We start from the raw sequence: 15,675 nt of genomic DNA, 5'->3' as shown, positions 1-15,675 counted from the left end.
CTCAAAAGGAGGGAATCGATTATACAGAGACATTTTCTCCTGTATCTAAGAAAGATTCTTTTCATATTATAATGGCATTAGTAGCCCATTTTGACTTAGAATTGCATCAAATGGATGTGAAAACGGCATTCCTCAATGGAGATTTAGAGGAAGAGGTATATATGAAACAACCTGAAGGATTCTCCTCTAGTGATGGTGAGCAATTGGTGTGCAAGCTTAGGAAGTCCATATATGGATTGAAACAAGCATCCCGTCAATGGTATTTGAAATTCCATGAGGTTATCTCTTCATTCGGTTTTGAAGAGAATATCATGGATCAATGTATATACCAGAAGGTCAGTGGGAGTAAAATTTGTTTCCTTGTTCTATATGTGGATGATATATTACTTGCAACCAATGATAAAGGATTGCTTTATGAGGTGAAACAATTTCTCTCTAAAAACTTTGATATGAAAGATATGGGTGAGGCATCTTATGTCATTGGCATTAAGATTCATAGGAACAGACCTCAAGGCATACTAGGTCTATCTCAAGAAACCTATATCAACAAAGTTTTAGAAAGATTTCGGATGAAAGATTGTTCGCCGAGTATAGCACCAATTGTGAAGGGTGATAAGTTCAATTTGAACCAATGCCTTAAAAATGAACTTGAAAAGGAACAAATGCAGAACATTCCCTATGCTTCAGCTATTGGAAGCCTTATGTATGCTCAAGTTTGCACAAGACCTGATATTGCATTTGCTATTGGGATGTTAGGAAGATATCAAAGTAACCCAGGTATAGACCATTGGAGAGCTGCAAAGAAAGTGATGCGGTACCTTCAAGGGACCAAAGAATACATGCTTATATATAAACGGACTGATAATTTAGAGGTAGTTGGTTACTCCGATTCGGATTTTGCCGGCTGTGTTGATTCAAGAAAATCAACATCTGGATATATTTTCTTGTTAGCCGGCGGAGCCATATCTTGGAGGAGTGCTAAGCAGTCATTGATTGCTACATCTACCATGGAGGTTGAGTTCGTTTCTTGTTTTGAGGCTACATCACATGGTGTATGGTTGAAGAGTTTCATATCTAGGCTTAGGATTGTGGATTCTATTTCTAAGCCGTTAAAAATTTATTGTGACAATTCAGCTGCTGTTTTCTTGGCTAAAAATAATAAAAGTAGTAGTCGAAGTAAACATATCGACATTAAGTATTTAGCCATTAAGGAACGTGTAAAAGAAAATAAAGTGGTCATTGAACACGTCAGCACTGAATTGATGATAGCCGATCCTTTGACAAAAGGCATGCCACCAAAAAGTTTTAAGGATCATGTAGAGCGAATGGGAGTTGGTCTCATGTTGTAATAGTGATGGTAGTGAGTTCCATCATGTGATTTGATGTATATACATTTTCTATAATAAAATTATTCAGTTTTTCAATTGATTAAGTTTTCTCATTTTATGTGCACATTTTGGTTGAGAAAATAATCAATTTTGGACCTAGAATAAACATAAGGTTTATTCATTAAGTCATAAAGGAATGAATACATCGTGATACATGGAAGATAATACTCGTTCTTAGAGGACTTATCGCCATGATTCATGTATTTTATTTCTTTACTTCAGTATGTGGATTGATGGGTTACAGACCAAGTGGGAGAATGTTAGTTTTTTCTTTCTTCATGGCTTCATGCATGGTAACTGCTTTCTTCATGGCTTCATGCATGGTAACTGCAGCAGTTACCTCTTCATGGGATAATGGTAACTGCTTCATGCAGTTACTTCTTCATGGTGTAATGGTCTGTAACTCCCATGTCATAACTCCACAATTTGCGTAGCATTCTTGATGGTAGAATGCTTCTTCAGGCTATAAATAGGGTCCCTGGGTGAGCTTTTTCTATACTGAAAACATACACCATTCTATGAGAAAAAGAGATCACCTGGAAGACGAAGGTTCAGAACAATTTCCAGAGGATTATTCTGCATCAAATCGTCAAGCAATGGCTGGAGGTTAGTGTTTAATATTCCGCAATTTAGTTTTGGTTTCTATCTTGCATATTCAGTATATATATATGCTTAGATAGAGACCATATACATGATTCTTACAAGTAGACCTTAGCTTAGATGTCTTTGTCTTCTCCACCTCAGCTAGTCCCGTATCGCGATGTGGTTGAGTTCGAAGGTTGGTCCTAATGTGACAATTCAAAGAGAATCCTGCTATTAGCGTGTACGAGGTTTTCTGGTTTGTCTTATTCTCTTGTTATGAGGTCGATTTCGTGGGGCTTCTATGGCTGTTGGAATCTGTTTTTTTATTGCTTTTATTGTTGTCGTATGGTCATAGTAGATGAAAAATGATATATTATATTAATATACTGGGAGATTGTAAGCTTGTTGTAACCGAGGGAGGCTCATATAATACGTAGCCATGTGAGGCAGAACGATCAGTTGAACCCAATTCACTTCTTTCCAGGGATCTACTGCTTCTTCCTTAAGCATTGGACTTTTTTTTAAATTTATTTCGGGACTCATCTGGGGCATAACGATTAGTTGTTCCTGCTTTCATTCTTTGTCAACTTGTTTGTTGAACAGTTCCTTACACCGTATTAGCAATCTTTCTTAGTTGAATTTTTCCGATTTGCGAACGTTTCTTCTTGTGGTTGCGTGATGTAACTAATACAATTATTCTTTTGAAAATTTTCTATTAAGCCCTTGTTTAATCATGGCTACAGGTGCTATTCAGCATCTGTTGAAGAATGTGAGCAGGATGCCCCTCTTCTTGTTCTTCAAGAAGTCAAGGTATTATTTAATGAACTATTTTTTAACAGATTTCTCGATGGTGTTGTTGCTTTCTTCTTTGCTTTTATCTTTGTAAAATCCTTTCATGGTTTATATGCGATTGGTGAATAATTTCTATCAAATGATAATCCTCCTTTTGAATTGTGTTGATTCTATTCGGTTATTATGAATTTGCTTATTCATAATTGTATAGAGAATCCTTCTGTGTAATAGCAGGCAAATTCTTAAGCTTTTTCATGATTAAATGTAGATTGAGACTGCTTGAAAGTTTTATTATTCCTTATCGGAAGTAAACACTAGTAATAATAATTCACTGTATCTAATGAGTATAAATCCACAATGGGTGGTCAGGAATATCTTCAAGAAGGATGAGCTAGGCCTAGAAATAGCAAAGATTGCGCTTCCTGCAACACTGGCTTTAGCAGCTGACCCTGTTGCTTCCCTGATTGACACTGCGTTCATTGGCCACATAGGTTTGTTTTTATTATATCCATCTTTTTCCCAGAAAGCTGCAGCTTGCTTGATACTTATTGACCTCAATGATAATGTTGTTCGACATGGTTGTGAAACATGGTGAAATGTTATTTCTCTCTGATTATGATGTTTATCCTGGTAGTAACAACCATATTCCTATTACTCCATAGGCATGAATTGAATGAAATTTTGAAGAGATCAAAAAATGCATGTAAGTTGAAATATTAAAAAGAATAGCAAAATAAAAACTTCATTGTCTTGAATATTATTACAAATATGCTTTAAGATGCTAATTCAAGAACTAAAATTATTTTGAAATTCTGAATTTTGGTTGAAATTCAATCTCTCTTTATCGGAGCTAATACCTTTACTGTATCTAGACAAGGTATCAACACATGTTTCTCTTCCTTTGACTTTCTGTTATTATCAGTTTTTTCAGTTGTACTCTAGGTATAATTGTTATAGTTGATTCATGTGCACTAGTGGGTAGACATACTACATGGAGCTTGCTGATTATTCTTCTTAATTAATGAAGTTATCACTAAATTTCAATCATATAGTAGCAGTACGTCATTACTTGATATATTATCTTGTTTCTGTTTCTAATATTATTTATCCATATAGGACCTGTGGAGCTCGCTGCTGTAGGAGTTTCTATTGCTGTGTTCAATCAAGTATCCAGGATTACAATATTCCCACTTGTTAGTGTTACAACTTCTTTTGTTGCTGAGGAAGATACTATTGGAAAATTGAATGCAGAAGCACAAGAAGATGAAAATCTTGAAAAGGGTTTTACTACAAATAAGGAAATGGAAGAGCTGATACATCTAGTCAGTAAGCTTTCCTATTCTTTCTCTCATATGTTGTTGAAGGATCATGCTATTGTATGGTTGATAGCATTCTCAGACAATGGTCAAATGTATACAAAAGTTACTCTCTTCATATGCCTTTCTGCAATTTTCTGTCGCTAACATTATTATACGGGTGATCCCAACAACCAGAATCTTCATCCAAGATGTCATCCATAAGCAGTGCTTATACACAAAGGAGCGAAACTGAGCATGAGAGAAGGCATATTCCATCAGCTTCTGTGGCAATGGTTATTGGTACTGTGCTTGGGCTCATTCAAGCTTTATTCCTCATTCTGGCTGCCAAACCTATCTTAAACTATATGGGTGTAAAATCTGTGAGTGTTCATTTTAAATAGCAGAACATTGAGGCCCTTTGTACTCACAAGTTCTTTCTAGACAATTTTTTCTAATGATTTATCTTTCTAGACAAAGTTTTCTAAGGATTTCTCTTTTTGATAAGGTTGATCTGATATCCTTAGTTACTCCAACTGTCTTTCTGATACTAATGTCAGGAGTAATGGTAGTAGGCTAATTTTGAATGTGCAGGATTCTCCTATGATAAGGCCTGCTCAGAAATACTTGACATTGAGGTCAATTGGTGCTCCTTCTCTTCTTCTCTCTTTATCCATGCAAGGGATCTTTCGAGGATTTAAGGATACTAAAACTCCATTATATGCTACCGGTAAGCAGAGCCTTCTCTTCAAGCCTTTTTACTCCTCTAACGTTCTGGTAATTTTTTATTTGTTGTTAGACAATGGTGACATGCAAATGTATGTTGAAAATCCCATACAAAGGAAGTCATTTCATTATGCTCTAGAAATTGAATTTGTTAATCTGTTTTGGATTTTAATTTGATATGGGTTTATGCATTGCATGTGAAACATTGTTGCTTCAAGAACTGGGGTGGTGTTTACCATATTTTTTAATTTTCTTCTGTGGTAATATCTCCATTCCAGCTGATGCCTTGTATAGAGAACAATATGGAATCATTTTTCTCCTGAGGATGTTTAAAACAATATGGAATAATACATATTGACTTACTTTGTAGCTCATTTTCATCTAATTTGGTTTTTTTTTTTTCTTGTAGTTGTGGGAGATCTAGCAAACGTGGTTTTAGACCCAATATTTATTTTTGTATTCCGTATGGGCGTTAGTGGTGCAGCCATTGCTCATGTAATTTCCCAGTAAGTTCTACATTTTTGCAGACAGAATCTAGTTTTCTCATTTCTGACTCCATGGTCATGCTACAATATTATTTCTAAAAATACCTTGATCTTCACCTTGATTATCCTGTGCATTTCAACAGGTACTTGATTTCCCTGATACTCTTGTGGAAATTAATTGAAAAAGTTGATCTGTTGCCACCAAGTTTCAAAGATCTACAATTTGATCGGTTTCTTAAAAATGGTGAGCTACAAAGTTGGTTTCTATTTCAAAATTTTCTTCCATACTTCCTAAAAGTGATGAGAGTTCAAATTTTCACTTTATACTCTCTTTCATATTCATAGAATAAAGACTATATGTTTTTGCTAATTGTGAAATTTTTATTAGTGAATAGACAATCTGAATGATATATTGTAGGCTAATATATCTTTAATAGGCTATCTTCATTAATCGGAAAAGTGCACCTGAACTCTAAGTACCATATTCTGATAGCTTTCATGTTCAAGTTGTCATAGATTCATAAGATTTATTTCCAACTACCAGATATTATGCATGTATCAGTGTTTCGCCTCTTTAATAAGAGTCAGCTGATATTAAATTAAAAAGTTTACCATGCAGCTATTGCTCTGGCAGTTCACCATCTTTCTTTGTGCTCATTTCTATTGCCAGACTAATTCACATATCCTAAACATTGCGGTGTGAACACAGTTGGTGTTATAGCTTGTTTTCTCCCCCACCTCCGTTTTTATCCTTTTCTTTTTTTTTTTTTAATTTTTGAATAAGCATTTACTATTTTTCTCTGCGCATAATCTTCTAGTTATCATCACAACACAAACTAAGACATTATTTACTTATCTATTTGTGACTTCTTTGAGTGTCCGTTTTCAGGATTTCTGCTAATGGTAAGGGTAATAGCTGTAACATTTTGTGTGACCCTATCAGCATCATTGGCTGCAAGGCAGGGGTCAACAACAATGGCTGCATTCCAGATTTGCTTGCAGATTTGGCTGGCCACATCTTTACTAGCGGATGGGCTCGCAGTTTCTGCACAAGTAAGAATTATTTTCACATAGAGAGTAGAAAGTTCTTTTTGGTGGTCTAGAATGGGAACTCATCGATGTACTGTGAAAAGAAAATTTGGTTTATTTATTATGCAGTATGGAACCTGATGTGACAAAGGGCCAAAAGGATAAACAGATTGATGTGTTTTAAGGAACATGATAAAACAAGAAAGAAATAATGCAAGTGCAAGCTTTTTCCTGATGGAGACATGTCATCTTAATGAAAGAAGTTTCATGAGTGTGATGGAAGTAATAATTTCTTGGAGTGTAAATGTATAAAAGGCTTAACGAAAATTATCAGGTTCTCAGTTTTCCTGGGTCTGTGGAATTCCTTTGTTTTCAATAATAATGTCTCTTTGTTAAATTTTGTGTAGTCCTCTTGGCCTCAAAAGTAAATATCGAGAGTTTGCTCAGCGTTCAATATATTTAACCACAAACTTTATGGATTCTTTTTCAGATCATAATTAGACTGAGGGCTTGTTAAATTGTTAGGATTTAATGTTAAGATTTCAGTGGAGCTCGGTACAGGCTGCAAAAGAGAATATAAAACATTTAAAGATTTTTTGATGCAGGCTTCATATCACAGTTTGCCATTCTCTAAGCAGCATATGCAGTATTCCTCTTTAGATTTGGAGTTCTGTACACCGTAATGCGAACTTATGGTCATTCTCAGTTAAACTTTCTATTCACAAGTTTATTTTGTTTCAGGCAGTGATGGGAATTAGAATAAATATGTAAAAACTGCAACTGCTTCTAGGGATACTGAAATGTCATCCTTTTGTAAATTTATGTAATATCAGTTTCTGACATCTGCATCTCTTTTCAGATTAAACTTCCTCTTGTGTCTCTCATTTTGTAAATTTATACATAGTGGACTGTAACTGGTTTCTGCCTATTATCAGACAATCCTTGCAAGCGCATTCGTGAAGAGAGATTATGACAAGGCTAGAACCACTGCCTCTCATGTATTGCAGGTATGCTATTATTTTAAATTAAGTACTATCTCCTTCTGTTTTATTCTGGATTAAAAATGCTGTGGCTCTATATGCAGCTTGGCTTCATTCTGGGGCTAGTGTTCTCAGTCACAATTATGTTTGGGTTACCTTATGGTTCCAGATTATTTACAACAGAAGTCAGTGTTTTGCAACTTATCAGTGTAACCACTCCGGTATTCCTCTTTACGCTTCCCAAATTTACAAAATGAGTGTTCTTCATTCCATTCAATTGACAACAGACTGTACTGGAATTAATTTTTTTCTTTTGGCCGATTAGTTTATTGCAGTGACTCAACCCATCAATGCATTAGCCTTCATTTTTGATGGAATCAACTATGGAGCATCTGATTATGCATATTCTGCCTACTCAATGGTAAGTTTAATTTGTAAAGGCCATTTGCTGTTACCGCAATTAATAAGTTTCATCTGTGGTTAGTGCTTCACATGTGTACCTCTTCATTCTGCATAATCTTCATTTACACAATACTTGATTAAAGGTAGACATCTAATATTTTTATGAATTCATTGTATATATCGTTATTTTCACAATAATCAATCATTTGTATGCAATTATTTAAAGGTCTCTTGTATCTGATTCTTGGTTGGCTTTATTTCTGTCTAAATCCTCTCTTTCTTCACTCTTAGGTTGCAGTGGCAGTAATCAGCATCCTGTGCTTGTTCATACTTTCCTCAACTCATGGTTATATTGGCATCTGGATTGCTTTATCCATTTATATGATTTTGCGTTCTTTTGCCGGATTTTTTAGGTAAGGTTTCTAATTGACTGCTTATATTCTTCAAGATATAGAATATTATACACTTGCCTGAGCTCTCAAGGTGTCCAAGGAACAAGCATTTCCTTCATTTACTGCTATATTCTTTTTCATGGTAACAAATAGCTTCTCTTTACATGTTTCAAAGAGAAAGATTATCAACTAATGATTTTAACTTACATCAAGGATTGTCTTGACTTAATCTGGAAAAGTGAAAAGTCCCTTAACAAGCGAGCATCTTACATCTGCAGGATAGGAACTGGGGCGGGACCTTGGAACTTTCTCAGGGTTTGAATGGTATTCTTTCATTCTTGTAAATCCAAATGTTGTTCATTTGCATGTGTTATTTCGAACAATCATCTTACTGGGATAAGCAGAAATGAAAAAGCATTCAGGAATGATTGGTTTGTCTTCATTCCTGGTATCTTCAAACAGCATATGTATATAGTATCAGAGTAATAATATATGAAGGCAGTCAAGCCATCATGTTGATAGAAGCAAGCTGCCACTGGTATAATTTGGTGTAGTCAGCTAGTCAAATAATAGTCAGATCTTTCCTGGTTGCTACTTGAGTGAATGCAACAATTTCTACTCTTTTTTTTTTTGTTTGGTCCTCTCTAAAGGTCATTGGACTGATGACCTAAAAGCTTGAACTGTCTTAACACTAAGTCATAAATTCTATTGGCTACATGAGTGTTAGCAATTTCCCCATGGATATTATAGAAAGATTTGTCTATCTGGCATCAATATTAACCTATAATTACTTCTGCATGTGCATGTTGAGCTTCTTATGTTTACCCATGGCTAGCTGTGAGGCTCTGCTCTGCACTCTCATTGATAAAATATGGAAATATCCACAATTTTTTCATATATAATAATAATAATAATAATATCATCACCATAAATATGGCATCATCAATAAATACAACTTCCAGGTAAAAAAATTATATTTAAAAATCAAGTATTTGTAATAAAATTATGTGGTTGGAAGGAGACTGACTGATAGTAGTACTGGTCTTCTTTTGGGACATTCATTTGGTAACCAAAATACAACCCTATAATTGCACTGGCCTATGATTATTGGCTCAACCACACCAAACACTACCCAACTTTACTATTTATTCTGATATTCCAATTTAATTTGCTGGACCAAATTTCCCTAAACTAGTCCTTTGCCATGTACATTTCAATTGCAATGCAAATGATTTCATATGGGGTTATTTTTAGATCTAGTTTTTTAAACCAAATGATTGCCAACACCTTTCAAAATCCCTTCAATTTGACCAAATATGGTGTATTATATTTTTCTTTAATGTTGTGGAAGTATAAGTCTTTCTTTTCTGTCATGAGAATTTTGTGGGATATGAACCAACATGTACTAGTATGCCTCCTAAAGTGTAAACTTATTATGTGGAAGATAGATCAATAATAAGAAGGGATAGCCTAGAGCTGAAAAATTAAAAAAATATGAAAGTTGATGCTTACAAATGCATTTATGGGTACCCAAAATGGAAAATTTTATTACCAAAATCACATCAATAACTTACCCACCAAACCAGTACCCCTTTTAACTCTCTAATTAATGAGGATTTGTTGCTTGAAACTTCTTAATTCCTCCTCCACTCACACCTTACACATAATTTAATTGTTTAAAATTGTGTACTTATTGTTACTTGTTTTCCTTGTTTTTTTATACCAAATTTCTATAATATAAATTTAATTTGCCCTATACTATATAAATGGACCAAATTTTAAACCCCCAACAAATTATATGAGATGCAAGAAAATTATCTCTTAGCACAAGTGGAAACAACTCAAAGAAGCTTGAAAATAAAATCTCATTGTCAATGACAAAACCATTCATTTCATCTTTCTTTCTTTTTATCAAGCGGAAGAACAAATAAAAACAGAATATCACCTCCTTTACAGTAAAAAGTAAATCCATAAAGTAGAATTTACCAAACCCTTTAAAAAAAAAAAACTTGACGTAACATGTTGTTTGTCAAGGGTCCATACAATCAAATCATTTTCAATAACCAAACAAAAACCCTTTTGAATATGACACCATCCAACCTAATTCATCTTTCATGCTTCAACTATTCTCCCCACTTTGCTCCAAAATAAAGCTTCTTATTTATCAATTAACAATCATTCTTCACATTGTTTCTTTTGCTTGTCTTCTTTGTTTCTTTTATTTTAAGTTTCAATGTATTACAAGTCGCAAAAGGCTCTAAAATTATTGAAAATCCCTTCTCAATAATTGTTAAAATAGTCAATGTTGATAATATCAAATATAGTGAAATTTATCCTTTGTAGGTAAAATTGCCCAATAAATAAATCATTACCCAAAATACTCGGCTAGAATTCTGTTCGGTTGGACTCGGTGTAGTGTTAGAGAGCATAGTTTTATACACGTGAGGAATAATACCCACACTATCATAAAGTTTTTACGAACCCAACCATAAATTCCCAGATAAATTTAAAGAAAAAAAAAGAATTCCCAAAATAGTGGGATTTAGAATCCACTTCCACCAGATCACAATTCACAATCTTCCATCCAAAATTACATTATTGCAAGATAATCAATACAACAACTAAATGCAAGAAAAAGTATTAATAGAATACAGGAATTTAGAATAATAATAATAATAATAATAATAATAATAGCAATAAATTAAAGTTTAACGTTACATCATTATGCGAGTCTCATTGCTTCCCCCAACAATTATTGATTTCCAAACTACAGTAAGAGAAGCAAAATTTTCCCTTGTCATCCCCAAAAATTGGACCAACCAAACAACACAACTTCTAACCTCTCTCTTCTTGAAACGTCTTCACCCCATCTTCTTTTCTTAATCTCCTAAGATAGTGACTATGGCAGAAAACGGAGGATAATCAAAACAAAGAGCTCTTAATTTCATTGAAAGTTGCTCATTTTCCAAGGAAAAAAATGACAATAATAGGTCTTTCGAATTTGAGAATATTAAGATTAAAAAAAAAAAAAAAAAAAACTAGCCCGGGATTTTAATCTTTTGAATAAAACCCAGAGGTTTCTCCTCACCTTTCTTTTTTTTTCCTAACTTCTGTTGCAATAATAAATGGTGATAATAAATTTTCCTTTTCAAACTACTTTCTTCCCTCGTCATTTTCTTGTTTCTGATTCTGTTACTCTCGCACATCTTTCTTCGACTTTAACCCAAAAAAAAACACATTATTTACCAAAAAGTTTCAATTTTGCTGAGCCACGAGTTGGTCAAGCTGCATTTGCTCGATCCATGCTCCCAAAACAGCATGATCAACTGATTCAATTAGGGGATTCATATTTGAACCCTCGCTTGAAGAAGGGGCAGCGGCCACACCTGAAGAAGGTGTTGTCAGCTTTTCTTTCATATCAGTGGGAGATTCTTTAACAAGTGACTGAACCCATGATAAATCGGGCTCTTCACTATTGCCAAGCTCAAATGAAGACGATCTCCTATGCTTACCCAATTCATCTGTAGTTACAGCCCAATCTGGTTTCCCATTTGATGAACCCCATTTTGACCAAGAATTTACTGGGGAACCAATAGCTGCAGTGGAGTTGACGCCAAGTTCTCGAGAGCTAAGGCTGCGAAAATGTTGCTGCTTCTCCCGTTGGGCTAACCATACCATTCGAGGACTCATTGGAGATATAGGTTCCACATTCCGAGGAGACATCCTTCCAGATGATGGCACCCCAAAAGAGGCCTGCAATAGAGGGTGATCAACAGTCTTTGGAGAGAAATTTGTGTTGATGGGTGATAACATGCTCGGCTGCTGCTGAAATTGATTGAGAACTGCAGATTTATGTGTTGGCGAGAAAACAGCAGAAGCCAGCGCTTGATCAGTGTAATGTGGAGATGAGCTCTCAGCAGAAAAGAGTTCATCAAGATTTGATGGGGTTAGAACTTTCAGCCGACCAGATCGGTTCAAGGAGTTAGAACTCAGAGATGGCTGTGAGAGGCTGGATAACTCATTAAGTCGCTGCTGTTGCTGCACATCAAAATCTGGAAGCATATTGAAATCTTCTGCAGGAATGTCTCTTGCATTCAGAGAAGATCTCAAGCGACTGGATTGAAGATTACTTCCCGGTAGATGCAAAGCTGGAACATTTGGTTGGGGCCAACCAACATTTGAGTGTGACATGCCATTAGCAGATGGAGACATCGGTGGAGTGAATGGTGACGGAGACATGACAGACACTGATGAAGGAGAGCCGGGTAAAAGGCTCAATGCAGCAGCAAAGTCCATGGCTGTAGCGCCAATGGTACTTGAGCGAGGAGAAGGGACAGCCGAACCAGTGGACACATACAATGGTCGTAGTTCGTCAGGAGTATGTGCAAAGAAGCAAACTCTCCTAGCACAATTTGTACCATCTTTGCAAAGCCGGGTTCGATACTGAGCTGGGTGAAGCCAACACTCAAAAACACCATGAGCATACTCACACATATCCCCACGTCTACAAGCCCCCTTTCTGAAATCAGGACAAGGAACACAACTGTAATGAAACTTTCTCGGATCCCTTCTCCGAGCGTTTTCACCTGGGTGAACAAATGGGCACTCAGTCCAATCATGGGAATATGCACGTGAACAAGGCCGCACCTTGAATGAGTACATCCGAAATTCATCAGTAGAATAGATGCTGTTTTTGATGTCTGGGAGAGACGGGTCAATAGGATATTCTTTCTTCTCTGATGCATAAGAAGTAGGAGCATCATTAAGCTTTGATTTTACTGCAGAATCCAACGCAAATGTTGGTGATCCATTTTCAAAAGAAGGTGAAAGAGGCGGTGAATTTGAATTTGATGTAGCAGTTGACACCCTAAGATTACGCTCATCCACAGAACTATCAGCTGCAAGGAGTTCTTCAAGAGCCAATCTCACATCTTGTAGCTTATGAGGAACAATAATAATGTCAACAGGACGATGACCGTTTGCATCTACCAAATTCGGATCAGCACCAGCAGCTAAAAGCAGTTTAACAACATCAACAGCATTTAAAGCCCCACCTGAGGCAGCACAATGAAGGGCAGTGCTTTTATCATTACCACATGCCCGATTTACATCAGCATCTGATTGGGAAAGAATCAGTCTTATGATATCAATACTACCGTATGTAGCAGCAACCATTAAAGGGGTTCTCTGCTCATTAACCATTTGCTTTGAGCCCTTCTGTCTACCATACCATAATCCAATCTCATCAATACCTGATGGATCACAGTCAATGGTCCGTTTGAAGCCCTCAAAGTCATTGTTGGCAGCAAGCTCAAGTATGCTCGCAAAAGTATCATCAGTCTCGATTGTCAAGCGATTCATGTCTTTGTTAGTGTGTCTATTTTTGTCAAAGGAATAAACAAAGGTGTCTGAGGCGATGTCAGCTTCAACCGCTCCTGTCCACAGCACATGCTTTCATTTGCTATAAATTTAGCTGAAATTAAACATCTCATCAATTAAATCATCTCATGAAGAAACATAATTTCATAAATTGACTGGAAAGATAAACTGTATATAAACGGTAAAAAAACCCTTAATATATTGAAGAGAGACAGAGTTCGATATAAAATAGATGAGTTTAAGTTGTGACTATCGATGAAGTGAAATAAAAGCCAGGAGATGTAACATCCACTTACAGTTTAGGGCAAATTGATTGAAAATAAAAGCACCAAATGTAGACAACAAAATAACTAAGTCACGCATCACCGGTATGCAAGTAGTTTATCACATGATACCACAAAATCCCATTCAACCTCAAAATCGGAAAGAGAAAAGTGACAACGGGAATTGTTTATATTCTGTAAGCAACCTCTACGCGTTATCCCTCATTTTCTTGCATGATCTCCCAAACCAAGCAGAGAGTCAAAACACACGCACGTAAAAACTCAGATTTATCAGCTTACTTTATACAAGCTTTCAAGTGACCAAACATCATGCTATTGAATATTTAATAATCAATCTTCTCATTTATCATAATAGAGAAGATTTCCCTCTAAATTTCCCGTGTTTTCTCCGGAACCAAACAGAACAAAAAAATGGATCTAAACTAAAACAAGTCAAAACTTCAAATTCAAAAACAAAAGAAGAATCAATTATAAAGAAGTAAAAGATCTAATAGAAACCAAATCTTTGTCATTCATTCTCATCGTTTCTTAATTAAACTTCGAAAAAACAAAGGATCTTCTAATATGTGATCACTCACACATTCATTACATCAAAAGCACGACCTTATTAATAAGTGTTCATCGACACAGCACGAAAACACACGTGATCACAACTACACAAGCAAGTGAAAGATGAGATTACGAAAGCGAATCTTACCGGTTCACAGAGAAAGAAAGAAGGAGAAGCCATAACGCAAAGAGAGTTTCTATTTTCAAACTTCAAACTACTTCTCAGATCTAAACGACAACTCTTCAACTCGAACTTCAACTAAGATCTGGTAAGGAAGAGAGAAGAACTCAGCTTCTTCTTCTTATCATATCCCCATTTCCCAAGTTTTGCTTTCTTTCTTCCTTTCATGACAATCAAAAAAGAAGGGGAAAAAATAAACTGAGAATAAAAAAATAATTTTAATTTTTAAATTTTGTGTTTTGATAAAATCGCCTAGAAAAATTAAAATTATTAAAGACAAACGCACTGAGAATTTTGATTGTCTGTGGTTTTTAATTGTTCTTCTACTTTTTAATCCACCAGTCACATCACGACGCGTCATATTTTGAGGTTTGTTCTAAGGATAAATATGTTATTTCTATGACGTGGCGACGTAGAATTGGTCGGTTGTGTGAATTTTTGACGGTACTGAAACGACATGTAGATCGGTGTGTAATAATTTAACCGTGTATCGGGGTCAAATTTTATAGAAATTCAACCCAAATTCATCTTACATGAAAGTTAATTTTTGAATGGGAGGAATCGGGTGTTCTACGTTTCAGAATTAAATGCTAGTACAGAGTGATCTGGCAGTTATTAAAAGGAAAAACTCTCTAAAGTTGTCCGCTTTAAAGCCTGAAATGCCCCTAGAAGTCTCTAGAATGAGATGTTCATTGCGTACCTGCCCGATGATATTTTGACACGTGGCGTGAAAATATTAGTTATAGTAAGCAAATGACATGAGATCAAATCTAGACAAAGCTTCAGAAGTTCTCGGGAACCGGTTGGGGAGGTGGAAAGGTACGAAAGGTGACTGGTTAGGTAAGTGAGTAGAAAGAGGTAACCGGCGGAGCCGGTGACAACGAGCGTACGGGAGGTGGGATTAAACTGAATTTAAAAGAGGACTGGCGTCCGCCAATAGAGGAGAGAGAGAGAGATTTAAGTGTCTGGATTTTCAAGTGTACTCTTACTTAGAAGAGGAGCAGGGCGGACTTGAAGGAAGAGTCAATTATGGTTAAATATCGGAGTCAAATCACAAGGAAAGAAAAAGGATGCAACAGCCAGCAACACAAAAACGACGTGAAATTGAAAATTTCTTTTAAAAGAATAAAGATGAAAAGCCAGATACAAAATGTTATTTTTTAATTTATGGTTATATTATTTGAATTTCTTTTTTAAATATAATAATTAAA

The 15,675-nt window shown here is 35.6% G+C and overlaps 2 protein-coding genes across 5 annotated transcripts; one reads left to right on the top strand and one right to left on the bottom strand.

Moving 5' to 3' along the window:
- The first annotated feature begins 2,096 nt into the window (after positions 1–2,096).
- Positions 2,097–8,834, top strand: LOC123224931 (protein DETOXIFICATION 42-like). 4 transcript variants are annotated; one of them, XR_006504087.1, is made up of 15 exons: positions 2,097–2,166; positions 2,714–2,780; positions 3,132–3,253; positions 3,879–4,088; positions 4,256–4,440; positions 4,652–4,787; positions 5,193–5,289; positions 5,412–5,512; positions 6,158–6,321; positions 7,233–7,304; positions 7,382–7,498; positions 7,603–7,698; positions 7,971–8,092; positions 8,350–8,477; positions 8,752–8,834. XR_006504087.1 is itself a non-coding variant. In XM_044648718.1 (14 exons), exons 1-14 carry the CDS (start codon positions 2,109–2,111, stop codon positions 8,390–8,392), a joined length of 1,590 nt encoding a protein of 529 aa, XP_044504653.1. In that variant the 5' UTR covers positions 2,097–2,108; the 3' UTR covers positions 8,393–8,806. The 4 variants fall into 4 exon arrangements, 3 of the variants coding, with proteins under 3 accessions (XP_044504653.1, XP_044504654.1, XP_044504655.1); XM_044648718.1 differs by having other exon boundaries at positions 8,350–8,806; XM_044648719.1 differs by having other exon boundaries at positions 2,161–2,211; positions 8,350–8,806.
- Positions 8,835–10,595: 1,761 nt separating this feature from the next.
- On the bottom strand, positions 10,596–14,728 carry LOC123225716 (zinc finger CCCH domain-containing protein 30-like). The gene is made up of 2 exons (XM_044649831.1): positions 14,432–14,728; positions 10,596–13,544 (listed from the first exon to the last, which is right to left on the bottom strand). Exon 2 carries the CDS (start codon positions 13,430–13,432, stop codon positions 11,327–11,329), a length of 2,106 nt encoding a protein of 701 aa, XP_044505766.1. The 5' UTR covers positions 13,433–13,544; positions 14,432–14,728; the 3' UTR covers positions 10,596–11,326.
- Between the last annotated feature and the right edge of the window lie 947 nt (positions 14,729–15,675).

Source organism: Mangifera indica, chromosome 9, assembly GCF_011075055.1.
Source record: "Mangifera indica cultivar Alphonso chromosome 9, CATAS_Mindica_2.1, whole genome shotgun sequence".
Taxonomy (NCBI): domain Eukaryota; kingdom Viridiplantae; phylum Streptophyta; class Magnoliopsida; order Sapindales; family Anacardiaceae; genus Mangifera; species Mangifera indica.
This window is presented reverse-complemented; position numbering and strand designations above follow the sequence as displayed.

Bases quoted from the DNA above. Each gene is read 5' to 3' on its own strand.
- LOC123224931 (XM_044648718.1), top strand. From the start codon at position 2,109: ATGTCTTTGTCTTCTCCACCTCAGCTAGTCCCGTATCGCGATGTGGTT. The intron at 4,089-4,255 runs GTAAGCTTTCCT...CCCAACAACCAG, and splicing joins AGAGCTGATACATCTAGTCA to AATCTTCATCCAAGATGTCA. The intron at 7,699-7,970 runs GTAAGTTTAATT...CTTCACTCTTAG, and splicing joins CATATTCTGCCTACTCAATG to GTTGCAGTGGCAGTAATCAG.
- LOC123225716 (XM_044649831.1), bottom strand. From the start codon at position 13,432: ATGAATCGCTTGACAATCGAGACTGATGATACTTTTGCGAGCATACTT.